At 52.5% G+C, this 22,984-nt stretch overlaps 1 protein-coding gene across 1 annotated transcript in view; it reads left to right on the top strand.

Moving 5' to 3' along the window:
* Positions 1-18,499, top strand: part of PAX5 (paired box 5) — a 171,193-nt gene extending 152,694 nt beyond the window's left edge. The window contains exons 10-11 of the mRNA XM_052644974.1: positions 11,518-11,604; positions 18,420-18,499. Of these exons, the coding sequence (XP_052500934.1) occupies positions 11,518-11,604; positions 18,420-18,499 (167 nt within the window). The remainder of the gene's footprint in view (positions 1-11,517; positions 11,605-18,419) is intronic.
* The last annotated feature ends 4,485 nt before the right edge of the window (positions 18,500-22,984 follow it).

The raw sequence follows: 22,984 nt of genomic DNA, 5'->3' as shown, positions 1-22,984 counted from the left end.
AGAAAATGCTCCCTAGTGCAGAGAGAATGGAAACCAACCTAGTCTACCTCCCACCCACCATGGTTCATTTGGGGAAACCGAGGCTAAGTGAACTTGAAAGGGACAGGTCCAAGGTTGCACAGTGGTAGGAACAGAATGAGATTGAGGCCCTGACTCCTAGTTCAAGGCTTTCCCTACAACCAAAATTTGGAGCACTTGTTGAAATATGAGAAAATCATCTGGAAATATAATTTTCATTCAAAACAAGTCCCGGTGCATCCATTTTTTTCATCTGTCACACCAAGCATGTGTTATGTGCCAAGACCTGAGTTAAATATTGAATAACGGACCCTCATGTCGGTAGAACACTTTTTGCTTCACAGAAGACTGAAATGCGTTGATATTGTTATTTAGTCCTGTGTAAGGTTGTAATGCCACATTGCAAATAAGGAACTCAGGTTCAGAGATGTAAAGTGACTTCTCCAAGGCCACTCACCTAAGTAGTTGAGGGGCTTTGACAAGGACTGACCAGCTCCTAGCCTGAGGGCTTCCCCATCGCCTCAGTTATCAACACAGAATGGCAGCCAAGGCTGCTCTTACTACCTGTGCAGACTGTCGGTGCCTGCCTGTTTATAATAATTTACCAGAGTGGGGATGTGGTTTGGAGCTGTTCAGGGGTTTCGGGGTTTATCAGTCAGTGTGTCTTTTTGGCAGTTGCCTGGTGGGGAGTTGAAACAGATAAGACCCAGGTCTCTGTAGCCCATTCCACACCAGGATGCATTGTATCCTGTAGAACCCCCTTCTATCTGAGAGGAGTTGGAGACTGCCTTGCCTCCCCCAGGGTCCCTTCCACGGGGACAGGGGCAGTACACTATGACTCTTCAGAATGCAGCCGGGGCTGGTGGAGCAGATTTCAGTAACCCGTTAAATGATGCAGCTTCCATGTCCTTTAAAGTCCAGATCACAGCCACTTCTTACAAGAAGCTTTCCTGGATGCCCCAGCCAGGATAAATGATAATTTCTGCTCTGCTTCTAAGTCCTCCTCGCTGTTAACTGATGCCTGCATGTCTAGTTCTGGGTCTAAGGAATCCTCTTAGATGCTGGGAGTGCCATGAGGACTGGGGCCTGGGCATCATCCGCTGAGTGTGGAGAGGCAGTCCAGCACAGAGCTCTGAATGGAGCAGGGACAGTTTGAATGCTGAATGGAATGGATACACAGGATTCTCATGAATTTACTAGACATCCGTCACAGATACGTGAGCTGGATTTTCTCGGGAATACAGTTCAATACCACTCCAGCTGAATTCTGTAGAACCTGCAGTGTGGCAGTTTAGGCTTGGAAAGGGGGCTTTTAGTCACATCCTGGTCACTCAAAGAAAGTCTCCAGGTAAAATCTAGATGCAGCATTTTCTGATGGCCACATGAGTACTAAAGAAAAGAAACCTTCTTCGTTTTCCAGCCCTGCTGTGCTTGGATTGCAGTCTGATCCTGGTTTCTGAACTGTAACTATCAGTGGGTTTGACTCCTTCATTTAAAAAAAATTTTTCTTTGCTCTTTGGGAGTGATCCAACCTTGGTGCTATCATCATGTGACACAGAGGCCCAGAGAGGCCTGGTGGAGGTCCTAGCCCTTCAGGAGGGCACCCATCCAGTGTTCCTTTCCACCTGTGGGACCTGCACCCAGGCCCCTGCAGCAGACATAGCCCACAGCTCTTTTCTGGGTGTTTTGCTGTCTGTTTCATGCATCAGGCTTCTATCCAAGATCAAAGACCAGTGTTTCATGGCCTGTTTCTGTTGACACTGAAAGCACCTGGCTCAAGGAACAGTTGTAGGGCATGCGCACTGCTCACCCAGCAAGTATTAGTACTATGGGTGGGGCCAGAGCAAGGGGAGGGCAGCAGGGGCTGCTGCGATCTGTCAGTCACACATGGTCAGCCCTCAAGGAGGAGCCACAGACTTACCAACCGCAGAAGCCAGCGTCTGGACAACCATCCTGAGTCTAGACAGGAAGTGTGCCCAGCCATAGCCAGGGTTGGAGGCTTAGGGGAAAGTGGGGATCATCAATCCAGAAAGGCTACCTGGAGGAGGTGGTATTTGAGCCAGCTTTTGACAAGGTGGAGGACTGGACATGAGGAGCAGGAGGAAGGTGGCATTTCAGATGAAGAGCAGTGAGGCAGTGTGAGATCTGGCTGGGAAACTCTCTGGGACAGACCCTGGAGGGCCTTGATCCCATCTGAGAATCCTGGGCGTTACCTGGCAGCTTGGTCCTCACACACGTGCTGCCTGTGGGCACTCCCAGGTAAGGGCACACTGGAGACTAAGGACTCCGCTGTTCTTTACACACACTCACAATCAGGGGTTGTCTTACGCCCCAGTGAAACACTGTTGTTCTGTGCATTGTTGGCTTAAATGAGAACATTGGGACAGAATTCTGGAACAATACCACAACAAGAGAACAGATTAAAATGGAACCAGAACTGCTCAGTATGAGTCATAGCATAGCCATGGATCACATGTGGAAACACCTACAGGGGCCAGGCACATCACAGAAAGAGAGGAAGTCAGCTTTGGGAAAGACAGTTGTAAATCGCTTGTTCTGTAGCTGATGACACACTTGCCCCTTCAAAATGCTGGGCAGCCAGGGAAGAAATAATACAGTGTGGAAAATAAACAAACAAATGAAAGCCAAGCAGCACTGGTCAGAGCAGCAACTGTTTCTGCTGGCCCCACGTGGCTCAGGAAGCCCACTTCTTGCCTCTGATGGGCAGCCAGCTAGTGGGGTCTGTGCAGGCCCTGTGGTCCATGTTGGAGGCACTGAAATGTGACTGTTGTGTTGTTTCCCCTGAGTTCCCTGAAGGCTTCCAGTATTCAGGGTCTGTGGTTGTAGATAACAGGAAGGGGGCTGAAGGCATGCAGCCTCCTCTGTACAGGGGACCAAGGCCGGGGGCAGCACCCTGCCTCTGCCCTGGCCTGCAGCTCTGTCTCACTGCACCCGGGCCAGCACCGCTGTCCAGCTGTGACATCCATGGCTCCCTAGAGAAGCAGAAACGAGACATTCTACATTCTCCCCCTCACTCTCGCCCTCTGCCTCGGTTTTTCTCCTCTCTTGGTTTTTCTGAAGGCCTTCGTGGCTGGCCTTGCTGGTGGGAGAAGAGGTTTTTTCCAGGGACGGATCGATGCTCTGTGTGCTGGGCTGTCTGGGTTGACAGGGCTGACCTTTACCAAGCTTGCTTGGGTTTTCCTTTCTCTGTTGGAAGCCCAGGAAGGTCTGGCTCTGGAGAGAGGATGGTTGAGAAACCTCGGCCTTCATGGGGACTAGGGTGGGAATGGGTGTAGTGAAAGTGGGAAAGAGGAGGATCTGAGTGATGAAAGCCCTTTGAGGTCAGCTATTTAAATCTGTCCCGTACACGCCACCTATACAGATGAGAAAACTGAGTCTGGATGAAAAGAAAAACTTGATCAAGGTCACTCAGAGACTTGGCAGAGCCTCAGAATCTTGTGTGTGTGAGGGCATATGGGCATATGTGGATATGTGTGTATTATACGTATTGTATGTACACTTGTGTGTATATGTAATAATATGTATGTGTGTGTGTTATAATAATATGTGGTATATTATATAATGTAATTATATAAATAATATGTAATATATTTGCAAGGCTGACAATGCCCGTGTTGGGTGCTATGACCAGGATCACTCTGGCCATAGACAGGGTTGTATATGCCCAGGTACCCACTGACCCCTGAACCACAGTGTATCATGCAGTTCTACAAAACTGCAGGGAGCAACTGGAGAAATCTCACAGGCCCTTTTCAAATCCTTCCTTCCTCTTCCTCTTCCTCTGCAAAGATTTTCTTTCAAAGCCCAGTCTGAATCCTTCAGAAATAGAACTTGGCAGTGAAGTCACTTTGAAAGACTTTCCGTATGTTAATTACAGTCAGCCAAGGTCTGGAGCAGAGGTGGGCGCCCACCATCTGCAGATGGGGTCGGCCCCTGGCGCGCTCTGCAAATCCCCATCATCTGGCAGGTGTCGTTTTGGGTTAATTAAGAGCTACACGGAGCCCGTTTACCTGTCACTTCGGAGAATTTTAGGAAACTTCGACTTTCTTGCCATCTCTGAGCTTTTAACGAAGGGTAAACTGAAAACATTTCTGATTCTGATGGTTTTCCTGGCCCTGGCATCTTCAAGGCAGCTGCGTTCCATGCCTTTTCTTGTGGCCTCCTGTAAACTTTTAATTTCGATCAATCTTTTCTAGTTAACTCATTTTTTTTTTTTAACAGCCAACTCTTCAATGTTTGAAAGACAGTACTGTTTTGGGAAAATCCGCCATTTATTCTAAATTTCTTAAACCTCTGCTTTCTTTCTGGGTCTTTGAAGGGAGAACATCCATTCCTCAGCTTGATTCTGTTTAGTACAATAGCTTTGCAAGGGCTTTTGATTTGCAGGTCAGGGGCCTTTTAGCAATCAGGGTTTGGATTGTCAATGCTAATCGTAGAGCTCCGTATTCATGGGGGAATGACTCAGTCAGATCACCAAGTAACTGGGTTCTCGGTGGGCCAAAAGACCCCCTTCTCTGGCAGAAGAGAACTTTCCTTCTCTAGGGTGAAGTTTAAGGTTCTGTATCTCGATGGAGGTTTGGATGACACAGGTGTATGTCTTTGTCAAAACAGTGATAGTATATTTAAGATTTGTGCATTTCATTATGAGTACACTTTATATCAAGAGAAAAAACTTTTAAACAAATAATGAATTTCAGTTAATGATATGCATGCTGAAGTACTTAGGGGAAAGTGTATTGATGTTTCCAATTTACTTTGAAATACACAGAAGATAAGATGAATGAAAGGCTGGAGGGAGACAGACTTAATAAGCAAGTGTAAGAAAATATTGATGATGGAATTAGGTAGTGGGTACACAGTGTTCACGATGAAATTCTTCCAACTTTGCTCTGTGTTTGAAAATTCTCAGACATACCAGAGGAGGGGAATGGAGAGGAGAGGGCTGGCTGGCCCAGTGAAGCTCTCCCTGGGATGGTGGAAGCCCGAGGACCTAGGGATAGGCAACTGTCCTGATCCTGCTGTGGCCCTGCCTGGCCATGTGGCCCTGGGGAAGGGGAGGCTGAAGGAAATTGTCTTTCAAGTTCGTCTGGTCCATATGATCTGGGGTGATGAGTCCCAGCAGAGGTTGGCCAGGTTTAATGTAAGATAAATTTGTGGTGTAGAGAGAGGGTAATGGCCAGGTTTACTTTGCATTAGTTCTGGGAAGGAGTGGGTTGCTGGGGGGTGGTGGGAACGAGGGGAGTGATTGCTAGTCCCTCGGATACCCAGCGAGAGGCCAAGTCCCTCAGCCTGAACCCCAGCATTCTCTGCTCTAACATCTTGGGTGGGTTATCCTAAGATGGAGTACCACGCCCTCTGGATGCTTCCTAACTTCACCCAGACATGCCCACCTGCGGTTCCGGCTTCCTGATGTCGCAGAATTCTTGGGTTCTGTGATCCATACTGTTCTTGGACCATAGTCTTTCACCTCAGTGCCACCCGCTCTGATTTCTGCATGGGGAGAAAACACCAGCCCAGTCATACAGGCATTTGAGCTTGTAGTAGGCTTTATGTCCCAACGTGGATGGCTTAAAATGGGAGTTAGACGTCTACTTCTTTTTTTTCAATATTGTATTTATTTATTTGACTGTGATGGGTCTTCGTTGTGGCACTGGGAGTCTTCAGTCCTCCTTGCAGCTTGATCGCTTTATTACGGCATGTGAAATCTTAGTTGCTGTATGTGGGATCTAGTTCCCTGTCCAGGGATCAAACCCGGGCCCCCTCACTGGAGTGCAGAGTCAGCCAGTGGACCACCAGAGAAGTCCCCTAGACGCTCACTTCTTGAATGTTCTCCACCCCCACGGCATCTCCTTTTGTCTCTCCGCTCGCTCTTGATACAGAACCTCCCCCAGTTCAGGTCCCGCCATCCTCTCATGCACCAACCTTGAGCCCTCTCCATCCTCACTCCTGAACCCTGCTCTGGGCCTCCTTTTGCACATCCAAGAACTCAGCAATAAAAATAAATAAAGCTATAAAATTCTTTTTAGGGCCTGATTCAGTCTTTAGAGGAGGCCTTTCCGTCTCACCTCTCTTCCCAGCTTCCCCAGTCTCCTTGACACAGGAAAAGGTAATTCTGTGCTTCCAACAATATTATCTCATTTACCTCTCACCAGTCCTATGATGTAGGTTTTTATTAGGCCCTTATTCACATGAGAAGACCCCAAGAGGTTCTGTTACTTCCCTAAGGGCACTTGAGAGCATGGGGGCAAGCTCCCTCTGAGCCCTGCCACACGAAGCCCACACCCACCCTATGGGCAGCCCCCTCCCCTGCCCCTCCCCACTTTCCGCTGGCCTAGCACAGTGTGGGGGCCCAGCTCCCAGGGCAGATCCCAGGCCTTGTCTCAGAAGGTCCAGTCTTGCTTTCTCCTCAGGACTGCTCACTCCTGGGGGTGCTGGAGATGGAGGAGATCATGACGCATGTTTCATTGTTGAGAGTTCTTGGGGGCCTCTGGGGGGTGCACCTGCAGACAGCCCAGGAGCCATCTCTGAGGAGGGCCTGTGTGCTGTGAATTCCTCAGATGGAGGTCTTGCTGCCTGCTGAGTGACAGCTGCTGGGCAGGGGCCGGCACCCCTATTGGGCATCACAGGAGCTTTTCTGTTAATGCATAAAGAAAAGGTTGCCCAGTTTAAATGGGCTGGTATTTTTGAGAGATGCCCAAAGCATGGATCAGTTAGCGAAAGGAGGTGAGAGCCCCATGGTGTCCTTGGTCATAAGAGAAGTGTCATGGTGAGAGTTCTGTCTGTCTTGGGCCATCTGGCCGCTCCTCCCGGACCCCAACCATGAGCCAGAAGTGGGACTCTCACGTTCTGCCTTCTCAATCTCACTCCTGCCATTGAGGAGCGTTATTCTGTGCCTGTGGACGTACCCCTCTCCCATTCCCCATCGCATGGGTTGCAGCCGCAGCTTCTCCCTGACCATGGGCTCACCTCTTCCAGCTTGTCCTCCAGGTCCTGGTACTACCAAGTCTGAAGGCCTCTCCAGCCCCAGCCCTAAAGGGAGAAAAGCATGATGTCTCTGCCCCACCCTACTCTGCTCCGTGGGCTGCTTCTGCTGCAGCCTTGGGAAGACCTGGCTGTGCAGGGGGCACACTCTGACCCTCTAACTCCAGACCTCTGCTTGTGCCCGGAATGCCCTGTCTCCCTCTGCACATCAAACCCCTACCCCTCCTGCTCATATGCTCCTCTCCCCGCAGAAAGCGTCCCTAGTGTTTTCCTGGAACTTCTCATGGTTGGACCAGACTCACTTTTCTAAGCTACAGTCCTAAGATTTAAAGGAAAGAAGGTGAATGCTCCTTGGGTGCTGTGATGGTGGTGAATTTAAGCAAGGGAGACACAGCAGGAGATTGAAACCTCTAGTCCCAAAGGAAGTCATCATCTGGTGAAGTCCACAGAGCCTCAAGGAGGGGGCCTCCCTCCCTGCTGGGAGCACCATGGCACCTGAGAAGTGAAATTCAGGCTCAGAAGACAGGAAGGGTCTTTGGACATCACTGGGTCTCACCTGCCCTTGTACAAATGGAAGACAGAGGCCCCGGAGTGGGAAGGCAATGTCATGGTGTCACATGGGCAGAGGGCCTTGGGCTGGGAGATAGGAAGCTGGACTTGGAGTTGCCCCCCACCCTAGACAAGTCCCCCCACCTTCCTGAGCCTCCATTTGCTCATATAAAATGCAGACAGATGCACCCATCTTGGGAACTTCACAGGACTGTCAGGAAAGTTAAATGAGATTCTAGATGTGGAGGAAGCCTTGGTAACTGAGGTCGGGCCGTGGTCCTTGTGGCTGACATTTGCTGAGCAGTCACTGCATGCCAGACACTGTGTATCACCAGTCTCTGCAATGACCATGGGCAGTGGGATCTATTCATTGTCCCGACTACTGAGGAGAAAACAGGCACAGAGAGGTCGAGCATCCTGCTGATGGTCAACCTGTTGATCTAGGAATAGGCAGATGCAGGATGTGGGCTCCAGCAGCCTGGCTCCAGAACCCTTGCTCTCAGCTTCTGTGCCAGACTGACTGAGGGCCACCGGGTTCAGTGGCGTCATGCGGGCTCGAGTCTGGGTGGTCTTCTGCTCCCCAGCCGTCTTTATGGCTGAGCTGAGTCTGAGTGAACTCCGGGAGTTGGTGATGGACAGGGAGGCCTGGCATGCTGCGATTCATGGGGTTGCAAAGAGTCGAACACGACTGAGCGACTGAACTGAACTGAACTGAACTGAGGCCGGGTCTACAGACAGGCATCTTCCTTGGCAACTGAGGACCTGCCCCACCTCCCCACCCCACCCCCATATCTCATGGGTGAGGACTGCCCATGCCCTGCCAGCTGCCTGTGTGGCACTTCATCCAGAGGCCCCAGCAGCCCTGAGGCTTGGACCAGCCCTGAGGTCGACCTCTTGCCCCAGAGATGGTCAAGCTCCCTTTACCCAGAGGGTGCACTCTCACGGGACATCTCACAGGACAGCGGCCCACTGAGGGTACCACCATGCCACTGCTCTAAACACACCAGGCGGGGTGGGTCCCTGGAGGTTCATTTCTTCCACCAGGGAGCAGGACAGCATGGTGGATGGAACCTGGGCAAAGGATCAAATAAACTGGCTTGAATCTTGGCACACAGCAGGTGCTCAATAAAGCCCTGGCTATTGGTGTTAATAATGGAAGCCGTGAGAGTCATCTCTGGTAGACGGAAGAGTTCCCACTCTTTCATTCATGTAACAAACGGTTTTCAGGGCCTGCTAGACATGGGGATGCAAGCATAGTGGAGGACATAGAATTAACAAGAAAGATGAGCACAATTAGTAAGATATGTTAGCTTGTGATCAGTTCTATGGAGAAAAGTTAAGCAGAGAAAGTGGAAGGTGTTTCCATGGGAAATGCAATGGTTTAGAAGTGACTTTGGAGTAGAGCCTGGAAGGAGGTGAGGGAGAGAGCTGTGCAGACAAGAGCACGGTGTTACAGTGGAGGTGGTGAGCTACTTGTGGTTCTTGGAGCACTGACTGTCTGCTGTGGACAGGGTGTTACACGGCGGGTGGGTGGCATGTGGGTGCTGAGAGGACTCACACACCGACCTGAAGACAGACACTCCCATGTCACAGAGCAAATCTGGTGTTGGGCACAGCAGGAGATGGAGTACACCCCAGGACAGGGTCGAGGGGGGCTTCCCAGAGGAAGAGGTATCTGAGTGAGATTCTAGAAGGTCAGGCAGGTGGGGATGTGGTCGAGGATGCTGAGCAACACTGACTTAGGCACATCCTCTAGAGGAATTGGAACTGTTTATGGCTTGTTGCCAATCTGGGGACAAAGTTGGGGGAGGGTGCAGAATGGATAACGGACACAGTTAACTAAGTAGCTCCAGTTGAATAGGCCCAAGACTTGTACTTTGAGGGTCTGGAGATCAAGGAGGCTTCCTGGAAGAGGTGGCCTTGGAGCTGGGCCTGGCAGATGGGCCCGGTGCTGCTAGATGGAGTTGCTGAGACAGCATTAGCTGGTATAGACCAATGCCCTGGGCCAGGCACGGTGCTGTCAGGAAGTGCCTCTGATGGGGCAGCTCTGAGGGTGCCCAGAGCCCCGGGGGAAGTGCGGCTGTCCCCCTTCTCCAGGCAGCTCGGTCTCTCTGCTCCCCCACCTGACCCCCCAGGAGGAGGAGGAGGTGCCATGGCGCTGATGGATACACTGGGGGCTGAGCTGCCGCGGCCCCGCACTGTCACCACACTCTCCCTCGTTCGCCGGAACCTGACACCCTGACCACTGAGGCATAAAAAACAGAGAATTGGAAAGCTCAGCCTGTCAGGTTGGGAGTGGCCCCCAGAGAGGCCCGAGGAGGAGCACACGTGTGCATGTGTGTGTGTGTGCGCGCGCGCACGCACACATTCTGCCTGGGTTGCTGGTGGAAGTGGGGAGGAGGCCAGCTGGGCCTGAGGGCTGGGAGCGGCTGGCTCTCAGCCCTGCTGTTTCGTTCCCACTGCACCTGGTGGAGCCCCAGGGGCCCTAAGATGTCGGCTGAGGCCTCCCAGGGAAGAGCTGTGCTCCAAGTCCTGACTTGGGGCTGGTGGCCCTTCTAGAGGCTCCTGCCTTTCGACCCTTTGGCATCTAAAGAGTCCCTGGAAGCATGGATGGTGCCGAGGGTCGTCTCATGGGGCTGGGAGACTCCTGTCACCACTGCCAGGGAGGGGCCCACATGCTCTGTAACCAGTGGCCTAAAAAGCTACTCAATAGCCAGCTGCCCATACAACCTGCTAACAGGCCCCGGGGACCCTGTGCCCCTAGAAGCCCCAGCCGCAGCGAGCCGACAGGCGGGGCCTGTCCTGTTACAGAGCCAAGGGGGCAGGTTTGAAGGCAGGGATTCTGGGCTCCTCTCCTGTGACTGCCCAGTGGTCAAGAGGCCCTCCTGCGGTTGGAAGGGAAGGAAGTGCCAAAGAGAAGCATCATGGCTCCATGAGCTGCTGGGCAGGAGTGAACCGTCCTCAAGCTCCACGCTGCCCCCGTGCTCAGTGCTGTCCCACCTGGCGCGGCTTGCAGCTCCTGCTCCTCCCTCCAGGCCCAGAGGCCCCAACCCCATGCTCCTCTGCGCTCCCCCAGCCCTTTGGCTAGTCCCTTCATGTCAGCAAAGTGCCATCTGCCTCCTCCTGGCAGAGGGTCTGAGTTTATGTCTCATCTTCCTCGTTGGAGAGAGGCCTGGGGAGCAGCCACCTCCGGATTCACAGCCCAGAGGGCTAGACCAGAGTTGGGGTCATCTGTGGCCCTCCAGTCCAGAGCCACTCAGGAAACGCATGGGGAGTGATGCTGCTTCCACACTGTGGTCCTGGAGTGACCTCGGTCAGGGCTGAGTCTGAAAAACAAGCAGTCTGGGCCTTTGGGCTTGGGTTGGGTGATTCCTGGCTTTATTGTGAGAGACCCTGGGCATCAGTTTTCTCATGTGCAAGACGGGCCAGCTACCCTAGGGAACGCCTGGCATGTGGTAATTCAATGGTATTCAATGTGTGAGAGACTGGTATTCACTCCCAGAATAAGAAAAGGTTCTAAGGGGAAATATGTGCACGGGTGCTAATTGCTTCAGTCGTGTCCGACTCTTTGCAACCCATGGACTGTAGCCCGCCTGGCTCCTCTGTTCCTGGGATTCTCCAGGCAAGAATACTGGAGTGGGTTGCCATGCCCTCCTCCAGAGGATCTTCCTGACCCGGGGATCGATCCTGTGTCTCTTGCCTCTCCTGCACTGGGAGGCGGATTCTTTACCACTAGTGTCACCTGGCATTCACTCCTATGAATAAAGTTCTAAGGGGAAATACAGACAATGCCAATGACAGCTGTCCATTTGATAAGCGGGCGGACCGGACTTGCCTTAATTAGTTGCACAAAGTACCCACAGTTTGTGAGGGAGACAAGTGCCAGTGGCATTTTCTGAACCTGACCTGACATTCGGTTCCTATTTCTCTCCCACCCACCACATGCAGGCAGTGAGTTTTCCGGGAGCCCCTACAGCCACCCTCAGTATCCCTCGTACAACGATTCCTGGAGGTTCCCCAACCCGGGGCTGCTTGGTGAGTACTGGCGGAGGCCTTGCAGGGCCCCTGGGCCATCGGCTGCCCATCAGGGCCTCACTGGACCAGGGTCCCTCAACATCATCAGGCCTGGTCACTGAGGTGGGTGGGTAGCTCCCCCCAGACACTGGCAACATGGGAGTTTGTGCTGGAGCTTCAGGACAGCAAATACCACCCCAGCCTTGCTTGTGCCGTCAGCCCTCACCCATGTGTTTTAGTGGGTGATGGGAGATGGCACAGAAGGGGAACAGAGTTTAAAAGGCCATTGAGAGAGGAAGAGAAAAGTAGGAAAAGTGCCTACCTAAGAGTAACATATTTCTTAAGGATCGTTGAATAGTTTGGTGATAAATCTCTAAATAAGGGCAGCCAGGGACCAATTTAGGTTGTTTGGGAGTGGCTGTCTGTCTTGATAAGGACCCTGAGGCACGGATATTGATTAGTGATGTCTGCTGTGGATACCACTGGAAACTGGTTGCCCTGTGTCTGAAGGTCTGCCAGTTTGTGCCATGCCGAGCTCAGTTGGTGCCCAGCCTCTGCCCAGGCCTTAGACTGCAGATGGTCCATGGCTGGGGCCAGCATGATCTGTGTATATCATCAAAGATATTTGAGCCACCCCACAGGGCTATCTTAGAAGGCCAAGGAGAGCCCGTTATTTTGTTTCAGTGAACTTACATGAGTGAGTCCAAGCTGGAGCTGAAGTTTTGGAGCAGGAGGCAAGGGTCCCCCTCACAGATGTCAGTCACCCTGGGGGAGGAGCTAGCCCATCAGCCTCCAGGCAGCAACATGGATCCCTCCCCAGCAATCAGCTGAGTAATTTCCACTAAGATCAGATGTGGAAGGGCCTCTGAGACCATCCAGGTTTGTCTGCACACCTTAGCAAGGCTTACTTAAGAAAGAACCTGTGAATTCCCTGGGTTCTCTGAATTATTCAAGGACTAAGAACCATAGACTTCATCAAAAAGGCAAGAACCTAATGTCTTCAAACTCAAGTTGCCAGGCATGCGTGTGGAAAGGAGGCCATGAAGTCACAGCCTTGGTCCCTTCCCAGACCTGTTTTGGTGACTGGGACAATGATGCAGACGCTGTACCTTCCTGGCTGCCGTTCTTCCGTGCGCTTGAGCCTTGGACTGCCCAAAGCATTTTGAAAGTTTATCATGCAAAACTTCAGGAGAAATAAGGAACAATGCCAGCTAGTGCTCCAGATCTGTGCCTGCAGATTTCATTATATAGAAGACTGGGCTCTCACCTTCTATGACTTCCTGCAGGGGCTGAATCTCTGGACTGATGGCTTAGACTTCTTTTTTGGCTTTGGTAAAAATTGAAATTCTAAGTATTGAACCAGGTCTTTGCTTACCTTATGCTTTTCCTTAAACAAGCCCCACTGAGAGGTCTGGGTTCTCAGTTGGCCCAGTTGTCAGTCTCAGGAGGCAAACGCTGACCCTGAACCAGAGTCTTTCAGCAGGGATGGGGTCAGGGGGTGGGTCTGGAGCCTGAGCTAGGGAGCTGCTCCCTGCAAATCGACCTTGTACAGGGCTCTGGTCCCAGCACTACTGAGAGACCCACGGGGATGTGGCACAAAGGAGGCCTGGGTCAGACTGTAGGAGGAATTCCTTGTGATGGACGTGACACCAGTGAGGTCATGTTGACCTAAGATCTCCATGTATGGCCGTGCACTGCCCAAGGGGACAAGTGGGGGCTGAAATCAAGCCCATGCATGGCACAGAGCCCTGAGCCCCAGCACAGGGGTATGGCTGCCTTTTTTTTTTTTGTTTGAGGTGTCCAATAGGCTCATTTGCCTGCAAGTTCCAGAATGAGAGAAGTGAGAAAGGAGCTGCTTGGGCAAGCGTAGCCATGGGATACAGTAGGAGGTGGGGGACCTTGAATGCCAGTCTGAGAAGTCTGCACCTGATTGTGTGGGCAGCTAGCAGCCCAAGGGGATGTCAAAGGGAGGGTGGGGCTAGACTGCATCCGAGGCCTTTGCTGCTCAAGATAGAGTGAAATCCAGTTGACATGCACAATTATACATGTGGGTGGTGTGTCTGGTATGGAAAAGTTGTGTACTCTGTCTTAAGGAGCTCATAGGCTGGGAGTGAGAGAGCCTTAGGCAGGTGTGCTACGATGAGAAAGCCTGTGCTAGGATGTGCCCAGTGCCTTGAGGGGTGCCAGAACCAGTGTGGAAAAGAGAAAAAGAATCAAAATTCTGTTCATCCAAATGAGCACTTGCTAATTGTTCAGGTACTGGGCAAAACCCTTCATGTGGGTTTTTGTCTTACCCTCATTTTATCCTATCAAATATCCTATCTGCTAGACAGCACATAGGATTATCTTTACCAATGATGAGAGCGAGGCTCAGAAAGGTTAATTAACTTACTTGAGGTCACACAGCATGCAGGTAGCAGAATGGGGACTCAAACTCAGGTCACCCTGATTCTAGAGCCTGTATTAATAATCAGTGTGTGATGTGGTACTTTTTCTCTTCCTGACCAATTCAGTCTGAACAGAACTACAACCAGAAAAAGAGGCTTATCTCTCCATAGGAACAAGCCTAAGTCCCAAATAACTTGGTCCTTGTATGCCATAACAGTGCTGGTCTATTTTTGAAAGCTGGGTTACTTTATCTATCAGCCCTTGAGTTGCAAAAAAAGACTCCACCCTCACTAGTTTAAGCAGAAAGTGAATTTATCATGGAATACTGGGGGCTCCTGTAATCTCTAGGAGGATCAAAGAGATAGCTATGGGACTCACAGCCGGGAACACCACCAGGGCTGCTCTAGCATAAACACCCCTGCTGTTGGCACCTATGAGCAGCCCACTTTGTGTTGCTGCTTCAACCAGGGTGTTTGAGAGCTTTGTGCTGCCATCACCAGAGCTGGGTGCCTCTGCACCCACTCCCAGCAGGGGCTCATACCACAGAAAATTCTGGAAACACAAGAAATGTTTAAACAACACTGGGCTGTTACAAACATGAGAAATGGCCTCTGCACTGCCCAAGTCTGTAGCCTGGGGAGTCTTAGTCAGGTCATCAACCAAGCAGGGCCTCAGTTGCCTCTGGTGTAAAGTGAAGATAATGGCCACCAGCAGTATCATTCAAGCACGAGCAGGTCATGATGCTCTCCTGAGGCCCCGAGCACAGTGATCTCACTTTCCTGGAGACAAGGGAGACGCCAGGTTTGTTCTGCCATGCATGCATGCTGTCTGGCTCTTTGCAACCTCATGGACTCTTTTGTCCATGGAATGCTCCAGGCAAGAATACTGGAGGAGATTGCCATGTCCTCCTCTAGGGGATCTTCCCAACCCAGGGATCAAACCCATGCCTCTTACATCTCCTGCATTGGCTGGCAGGTTCTTTACCACTAGCGCCACCTGGGAAACCCTGCCATATGTTGCTCTGCCATAAGTTGTAAGTTCCAGGCCTGTTCCCCGCTACCAGCCTGCCCTTCCCCCAGTGTCTTCAGGGCTTCAGCTGGAGGAAACCCACTGGGCTAGAGGAGTAGGCCTACTATTTCTGCTACTTAGGGAGGGTGTCAGGGGGAATCTGCTCTGAGGCTTTTTGGTGTCACAGCGGGAACTGTGGAAACAGGAAGGACTCTCACATACCCTGCCCACACCTCAGCCGGTCTGGTGGAAGGGAGCCTTGTTCAGGGACACAGCGCCAAAGTGAGGACAAGTGATGCCCCCTATTGAGGCTCTCTTCTCCCTCCTTCCTGGGAGCTGCCCGCAGGCTACCCACGCCAGGCCCAGCCAGGAGAGCCGGGATCTGGCATCCCGTTGGGGCCCCAGGCAGGCGGGGTGGCGGGCTGGCGGCAGGAGGAAAGGCCGCTGCGGTCAATTAGGATTAGAACCGGAGTGCCTGTGGCCGCTGTAAAGGGATTAGAGAGCGAGCTGGAGCCCGGAATGACTGTGTCAAGAAGTAAATTGATGATAATGTGAATTAGAGAGGAAAAATGACAGAAGAAAGGACAAGTTTATTCCAGATGGAGGTCTAATGGGCACCAGGAAGACAGAGCGCTTTGTGAGGTGATGTTTTCATCTCTCACGGTAAATGTAAGCGTTCTCTGATTTTGCCATGGGGCCCTCACACTGGGGCTGCTGGACGGCCTGGCCAAGAGATTAGACTCTGAGAGGGGAGAGAGTCAGAGCCCAGGGTGAGAGCTGACTCCAGGGAAACTAGGAGGACCGAGCCAGGATTTCCTGTCCCTCATTTGTGCGGGCAGCCCCTGTGATTTTCCTGATTCTGTGCCATGCCTGGGCCTGTGGGGCTGGCCCTTACCTCACACACACACACACATACGCACACACACACACACACACACACCCCTCACCTGGGCCCTAAAGGGAGGATGCAAGGCTGGCATTGCAGATGCTTCTGGCCCCATCGCACAGAAGAGAGAGCAGAGAAGGCTGACAGACATCTGAGGCAAGAGTCCAACCAGGGAGGTGACAGGGGGCAGCAGAAAAATCCATCTCTGGGAATACTCCAGCCTGGCACTGGTGTCCGTGCCTTCCAGCATTGACTGCTCCCCAACTATCACTACTACCTGAGCCATACTGCCTTCCTGGGGGCCAGGAGGGAGAATTATATTCACTAATTAGGGCTGGGTTTGGAGGACAGATCAGTCCTGTCCTCTTGATTCCATACTAGCAGGGTGACCATGGGCAAACTACTTATTCTTCTGTGCCTCAGTTTCCTTATCTGCTAAATGGGGGCAATACTAGTGCCTACCTGATAGAACTGTTGTGGAGATTAAAAGAGTTAAAGGATATACAGGGCTTAGAAAAGTGTCAATTTCCAAAGCACCTTCACATCTTTACCTCATGGGTGCCCTCATACAGCCCCTCTGTGACCTCCTTTTACAAATGAGAAAACTGAGGCTCAAGGAGTGAAGTCACTTGTCCAGGATCACTCAGCCAAGAGTGATAGAGCCTGAATGGTGATCTCCAGGCCTTGGTGCCCAGTCATGGAATCTGGGAGAATTGCCAGGACTGGTTTAGATTTGGGTGAGATTTCAGAATGAGCCACGTCCCCCGGGGAATTAAGAAGCTTACCGTTCCTATCCCAGCAGACACATGGTCTACAGTGGCTGGCAGGACCCCAGCTGCTAGCCACTTGCATAAACACGGCTCTCCCAACATGACAGTATATGCGGTGAACTGCATCATGGCTGAAAGAGTCCTAATCCAGGACTGACAACCAGAATTCCAGGCCAGGCTCTGTGGCTTTGGGCACATGACTTTCATTTGTTGAGCCTCAGTTCCACCACCCCCACCCTCACCCATAAAAGGAGGGGATGGCCCAGTGTCTCTAGCTTCCATGGCTCTGAAAATCTGCTTGTCTCCCTGAGAATCCCCAGACTCTTTCATCCCTGGGGAGAAGTTTGAGCACAGAGCTCAGCTCCTGGACGCCTTATCCAAAACATGTCATCCAAAGAGAGCAGCCCAGAGACAGTGGGAAGAACCCAGCATCAAAACATGAGGCCCCACACTGGCTCTGCCCAGAGGTCACAGGAAGCAGGGCTATACCCTTCTCTCCTCCCATGTATTCACATACCCAAACTTTCACATCCTCCAAGTTCATCCCAACCTGCTTCCTCTAGGAAGAGCCTGCCTCTGCCAGAACAATCTTGCATTCCCAGAGCTCTGTTCTCAGAGCTCTGATCCTCTCTTGATTCTGAGCTTTGGCCTGAATTTGTTCATTATTGCCCAGCACTGCAGCCAATGGGGTCAGAAAAATAAATGAATGAATGGGCAGGGTCTTTACTATTGTTGGTTCACTCAGTGCCATTGCTCATTTTCTCAGCCAACCCAGATGAGCACGTACCATATGCTGGGCTGCAGGCTGGGGGCTGACAGGAACACTGAGCAGAGCAGAACCCAGCCCCTTTGTGGGACTCTACATCCAGGTGAAGGGGGGAGAAGAAGAGCAGGAAGTGATCAGAGGATGTGGTCCAGCCTACAGCAGGGCATAGGCTCAGGAAAGGGGGTATCCCAGAGGAGGAGACAGGGACTCGGGGACGTGATGGAGGCAGCACTAGGCAGCAGACAGGGAAGCGGGTGTGAGGTGCAGCTGAGATGTTCCAGGCAGGAGGCAGAGCATGGAAAAGGCACAGAGGCGTGGGAGTATGATAAAATGGGCTAACTCTACCTGCCCCGTGGGTTTAAATGAGACAACCTGTGTAAAGGACGTGGCAGGGTGGGATGCAAGTGCTCCACCTGCAGTAGCTGCCATCAGCACTCTGGTATATTTGAGAGGGTTGTGGAATTGGATTCTGCAGGAGCGGGGTGCCTGAGTGTGAGCAGGAGGGTGGTGGTGTGGAGGGAAGTTCAGAGGTTGGCAGGGCTAGGTCACCAAGCTCCCATGGGCCAAACTAAGAAGCGATGACTTTTCATTTTCCTAGTCAGAAATTGGCACACTTTTCCTGTAAAGGACCTGCTAGTGAACCTGTTAGGCTCCCCAGGTCATGTGGTCTCTCTTGTAATACTCAGCTCTGCAGCAGCAGCATGAGGGCACCACAGACAACACAGAAACAACAGGGCAGGGCAAGGTCCCGGGAAGACGCGAATTACTGAATCGGGGCTGGAGGATCGGCCCCAGTCTGCCCACACCAGCTCTAGCTGGTGAGGAGGCCCTGAAACCTATAACCAGGCAGTGGCCCTGAGGAAGGACCAAGATGTTGGTGAGAGAGGACAGTGGTCTGGACTGGAAAAGGAAGAGGAAGGGACAGAGGTAGGGGATGCTGGTGGAAAGGGGACCCCAGGTAGGAGCTCGGGGCACGAGGTCTCCCTCCAACCTCTATGGCCTCTCCTGTCTCTTTCAGGCTCCCCATACTATTACAGCGCTGCTGCTGCCAGAGGAGCTGCCCCGCCCACAGCTGCCACTGCCTACGACCGCCACTGACCCCCAGAGCCAGGCAGGCGCCAAGCATTTCTGTCATATATCACTGAAGGCCATAGCCTCCCAGCCCCCTCCAAACACAGCCAGAGGGGCCCAATGAGACCACCCCCCCCCCCAGCAACCCTCTACTTGCCAGAAACTCCCTCCCCCATTTCCTGCCAGGGACTCCGGGGTCTCTGATAGAGCTACTGGACTTCTAGACACCTGTCCATTTCTAAGAGTCAACTTATGAGCTTCTCCTGGTGGTGACTGCAAACCAACAGACTGTTCTGCAGACAACCACAGCCCCAGCGCAGCCTGCCAGCACCCCCACCCCACCCCCACCCCCCGAGCTGTCTGACCATCAGCCCGTCTTCCTGCCCCAGGCCTGGAAGGAAAACTTTGCTTTCGTTGCTTCAACAGCAGCCATGTAAATACCTTCTTGCTTCTTTTGTGGGCCCGAGGATCCAGCTGAGCAGACTGCCCACCCATTTTGCATCCAGCATTCCGGAGGTGTCACAGGAGGACTTGGACCTGTGCACAGAGCCACGCTTCTGCCCTGGGTGCCCCCGAAGGTGGGTTTGGAGCTGCCCTTGAGACTAAGGATGCCCACCTCTTGACCCCAGCCTCTGCTCATGCTACTTCTTTAATATCTGGACTAAGAGTCTCATTGGGTTGGTTTTTCTCTAAGCACCCCCCTCCCCCCAAGACCCCTCCCTGGCTTCCTGCCCCCATTTCCCTGGGCCCAATGCAGTGCAAGCAGCTCTTTTCTGTATCAAAGGACTCAAAAGAGAACCGTCTAGGAGATTCCTCAGCTACTGTTTTAAAGTGAGATGGCATCCAAAATACCAATTGCATTGTGGACTTGGAATGTTAGGGCCGGACGAGACCCAGAAGATGATGGTCCAAGGCGGAGCGTGAGGCTCTCCAGACGCCCTGCCCCTGGACCACTGAACTGAACTGGGATGCATTTACTAAGGTGCACCCAGGCTCAAATCACACTGGACACCCACCATGGACACTTCTCCCACCTTCCAAGACGCCAGAGAGTGGATTCAGGGCAAGCCTGTCCCTGCCACGTAGACAGTGATTAACAGAAAGGGCTTTGTCTGGACCAAGGACCACAAACACCTACAGCAATCAGCCAGAACATCCTGAGCAGCCCCTCTCTGTCTCATGGAGCCTACTATGCAGCTGGGAACCGAGGTGCTTGGGTAGGGGCGGAGGCCTGCTTTGCATAGCACGTACCTACCTGCTGATACAAGGGGCTGTGATGGTCAGGCCGTAGCCAAGGGCCTTGGGAGCCTGGAGTGGGAGTTGGGAGAACTCACTGTGGGCTGGAGTGGTCAGAAAAAGTGACCTGGGAGGATCTGGGGAGCAGAGGAAAGCTTCCTAGAACGGGACAGGCAGTGAGGAACTGGGGTGTGAACTGGGAGTGATTTTGAAATGGAGGTACCAGTGGCCACCATCTCTTTGCCTTGGTCCTCAATTCCTTGCATACTATCTCTTGCCAACTCAGAACAGCCAGGTAGAGGCGTCATATAAATCTGGACTGAATGACAGCTATGACAGGGGACTTGGCCATCTCCTGTGACAATGTGCCCAATGTCTGCATGTCACCAAGCTGGCAAGGAGCCGGGGTGGAGAGAGCCCATGCTTGACGTCATCAGGCCCAAGCGGTCTTGTCCTGGCTGTACTTGTGCCTGCCTTGCTATGGGTCCTCAGGCAAGACCTTTCACCTCTCTGAGCCTCGGCTGCCTTGGTACAGCAGGATTCCCCTGCAGGACTACCCGACAGCTCTCTCCATCCCTTACTTCCTCTCCCCATTTGCTGGGGCTGTGACAGGGGCATCTGGGGCAGGCCCTCCACTTCTGAGCAAGAAGACTGGGGCACCTGAGTCCTGCTAATATTTGGACCAAGTTTAAAAAAAAGAACACCTAGGGGCTGAAAATCAGCTTTGAGGAAGACGTAAGTCAGCTCCCCTCAGGGGAAACTGAGCCCTAGCTCGGGGAGACCTAGGGCCAGACAGGGAGACACAGCAGACCTCCTCTGACCACCACCAAGTGTCCCCCGCCACCGCAATACCCCTATAAGGTGGTAGAATAGAAGAGGAAACTGAGGCTCGGCAAGGTGGAGTCCCCAGGCAGCGACTAGTGAAGATGAGGCTTGGGCTCGGCCCCCTGACCCTTGGCTTGTAGTGATCCTCCCTTCCCTGGGGCGGGAAGTTGATGGTGAGGGCAGCAGAAGATGGTTCTGGGCCACCTCCTCAGATGATGTATCCTGGGGCTGTTAGAACCACCAAGGAAGCCCAGTCCCCAGGGCACAGGTGGCCCCAGTGGGCTCACCGCAGGCACAGCCACCATCCTGAAACCTGCTGTGCAAAGAAAGGAGACCTCTTGGGCCAGAGCCCACCTCCAGGAGCCCAGATGAACCGGCTTGCACCTCCATCTGCCAGGCAAGGTAGGAGCAGGTATGTCACCTGGAGTCTCCCGCCTGCCCTCCCTTCCAGAGAAAGTGGTGGAGTCTGGGGTCTGCAGCACAGGCCTCTCGGCCTCTGGCACCCACATCCCTGGATCCTGATGCTCCTATGGTCTCAGGCTGTTGGGAGGAGGTCACCTTTCCCTGAACTGGCTACCTAAGCGCACACTATCCTTCCTCATCAAAACCCACCTGGCCTCAAGTGTACCCCTCTCCCCATCCTGTTCCTCCTGGCCTGTGATGAGCTCCCTCCATGAGTCCTCCGATTGCATTTGTATTGATTAGACAACCACTTGGTTCCTGGGCTGCCAGGCAGAAGCACAAGCGCACATGGAAGCACACGCATGTTCCCACACACATACCTGATCTCACCCACTGAGTTCCCATGTTGCCTGCAGAGCTGCCTAGGAGCTGGTGTGGAAGGTTCCAAAGGACACAAGCCGTTGATTAGATTCCAGAAAATTCTGAATGGAAAACACAAGGCCAGGGCTTTCACCAGCATCGTGGCAGGAGGCCTGGGGTGTTGCTCCATGGGCCTTCAGCCCTGCGTTCCAGCCCTTTTTGAAAAAGACATTGTAGATTTTACAAAAAATTTTCATATCATTAGTCTATCTGCAACCTAGAAAAATCTGATGACATATCAAATCCACAGCCCTTTCCCAAGGCGCCTTAGTTAGGCTTCACCCTTTTATAACTGATGTTTGTTCGGTGCTTTGCAATCCTTGACCATCCCATGGGGCAAAGATCACAATGCCCATTTTATAGATGGGAAGACTGAGAGGCTCACATGGTAAGACAGAGGTGAAGAGAATGCTCAGATTTCCCGGCTTCATTCTCTCTCCAGGTTCATGCTCCTGTCATGGGAATGTTTGGCTTAGAAACACCCTTAAGTCTCCTAGAAACCCCAAGACCTGCAGTGAGGAAAGAAAAAACTGTGACTCAGAGGCTGGTTTGGTGGAGGGGCCAGGGTGTTGCTGGTCCAACTTGATTTCCATTAACACTGAAAAAATGCAAGGTCTTTGCCAGATCCACACCAACACTTCTGAGGTTTCACCCCTACTCCTTCCCTGCTGTGCCTGAGACTCAGCGGGCGTGGGAGCTCACCCAAGCAAGGCCTGACAGGGCCTGCACGTGGGCCCCACTCTGACTCGCAGGGTCCCGGGCTCCAGTGTCAGGAGAGATGTCTCCACACTCCTCTTTTCTTTGTCCTCCTTCTTACGGAACAGACTTCAAACCTGGCTGTGACAATATGCAGTAGTCCCCAGATTTGGGCCATCAGGGGTGCCCACAGCCTTGGGAAGCAACCATCACCTTCTCAGGGGCCCTGGAGCAGCTGCTTCCTGGGCTGGGCAGGTGGGGTGACCACGTCACTTCTCCAGGGCACAGGCATCCTAGGTGGTGGGTGCGTGCCCTACCCAATGGCATTCAAGTGTGAGATCTTTAAAATGCTCTGTCAGCCAAAAAGAAGTCTGGGTGAAATTTGACCCATGGATCACCAGCTTGTGACCCCCCAGTCTTTGATCAATGCCTCTCTTCTTCACCTCCTTGTCCTTCATTGCAGATGAAGGACAACGAGGGAGATGGGAGCTCAGAGAGGCAAGAGAGGAGGTTCAGCAAGTCAGTGTCAGGAACAGGCACTCCCAAGACCTATCCTCTCCTTGCCACACTCCTGGCTCTCAAAGGCTGTGTGGGCTTTGCAGGCAGGCGGGGTAGACCATGGGATGTGGTTGGGATAGGGGACTGTTGGCTTTGAGGGGAGGTCAGTGCTGCCAGGGTCTTTCACAGGTCCAGGAAAGCACCCCAGATGTGGCCACAGGGGCGCTAAAGATGAAATCTCTTTATGAGAAGTTACATCCCTGAGCTAATACCCTGCCGTGGCGGCCTCTGGCTCCAGCCACCCTCTTTTGGGTGACATTTCAGTTAAAATTTAGCTCCAAGTCATGGAGAGCAAATGTTGAAAACAAACCAGGCACTCTTGACAAATACCTAGAAATGAGTCATGTCTGAGACACAACTGCCACAAGGGTAAAG

The sequence above is a fragment of the Budorcas taxicolor genome, chromosome 8 (genome assembly GCF_023091745.1).
Source record: "Budorcas taxicolor isolate Tak-1 chromosome 8, Takin1.1, whole genome shotgun sequence".
In the NCBI taxonomy this organism is placed as follows: Eukaryota; Metazoa; Chordata; class Mammalia; order Artiodactyla; family Bovidae; genus Budorcas; species Budorcas taxicolor.
This window is presented reverse-complemented; position numbering and strand designations above follow the sequence as displayed.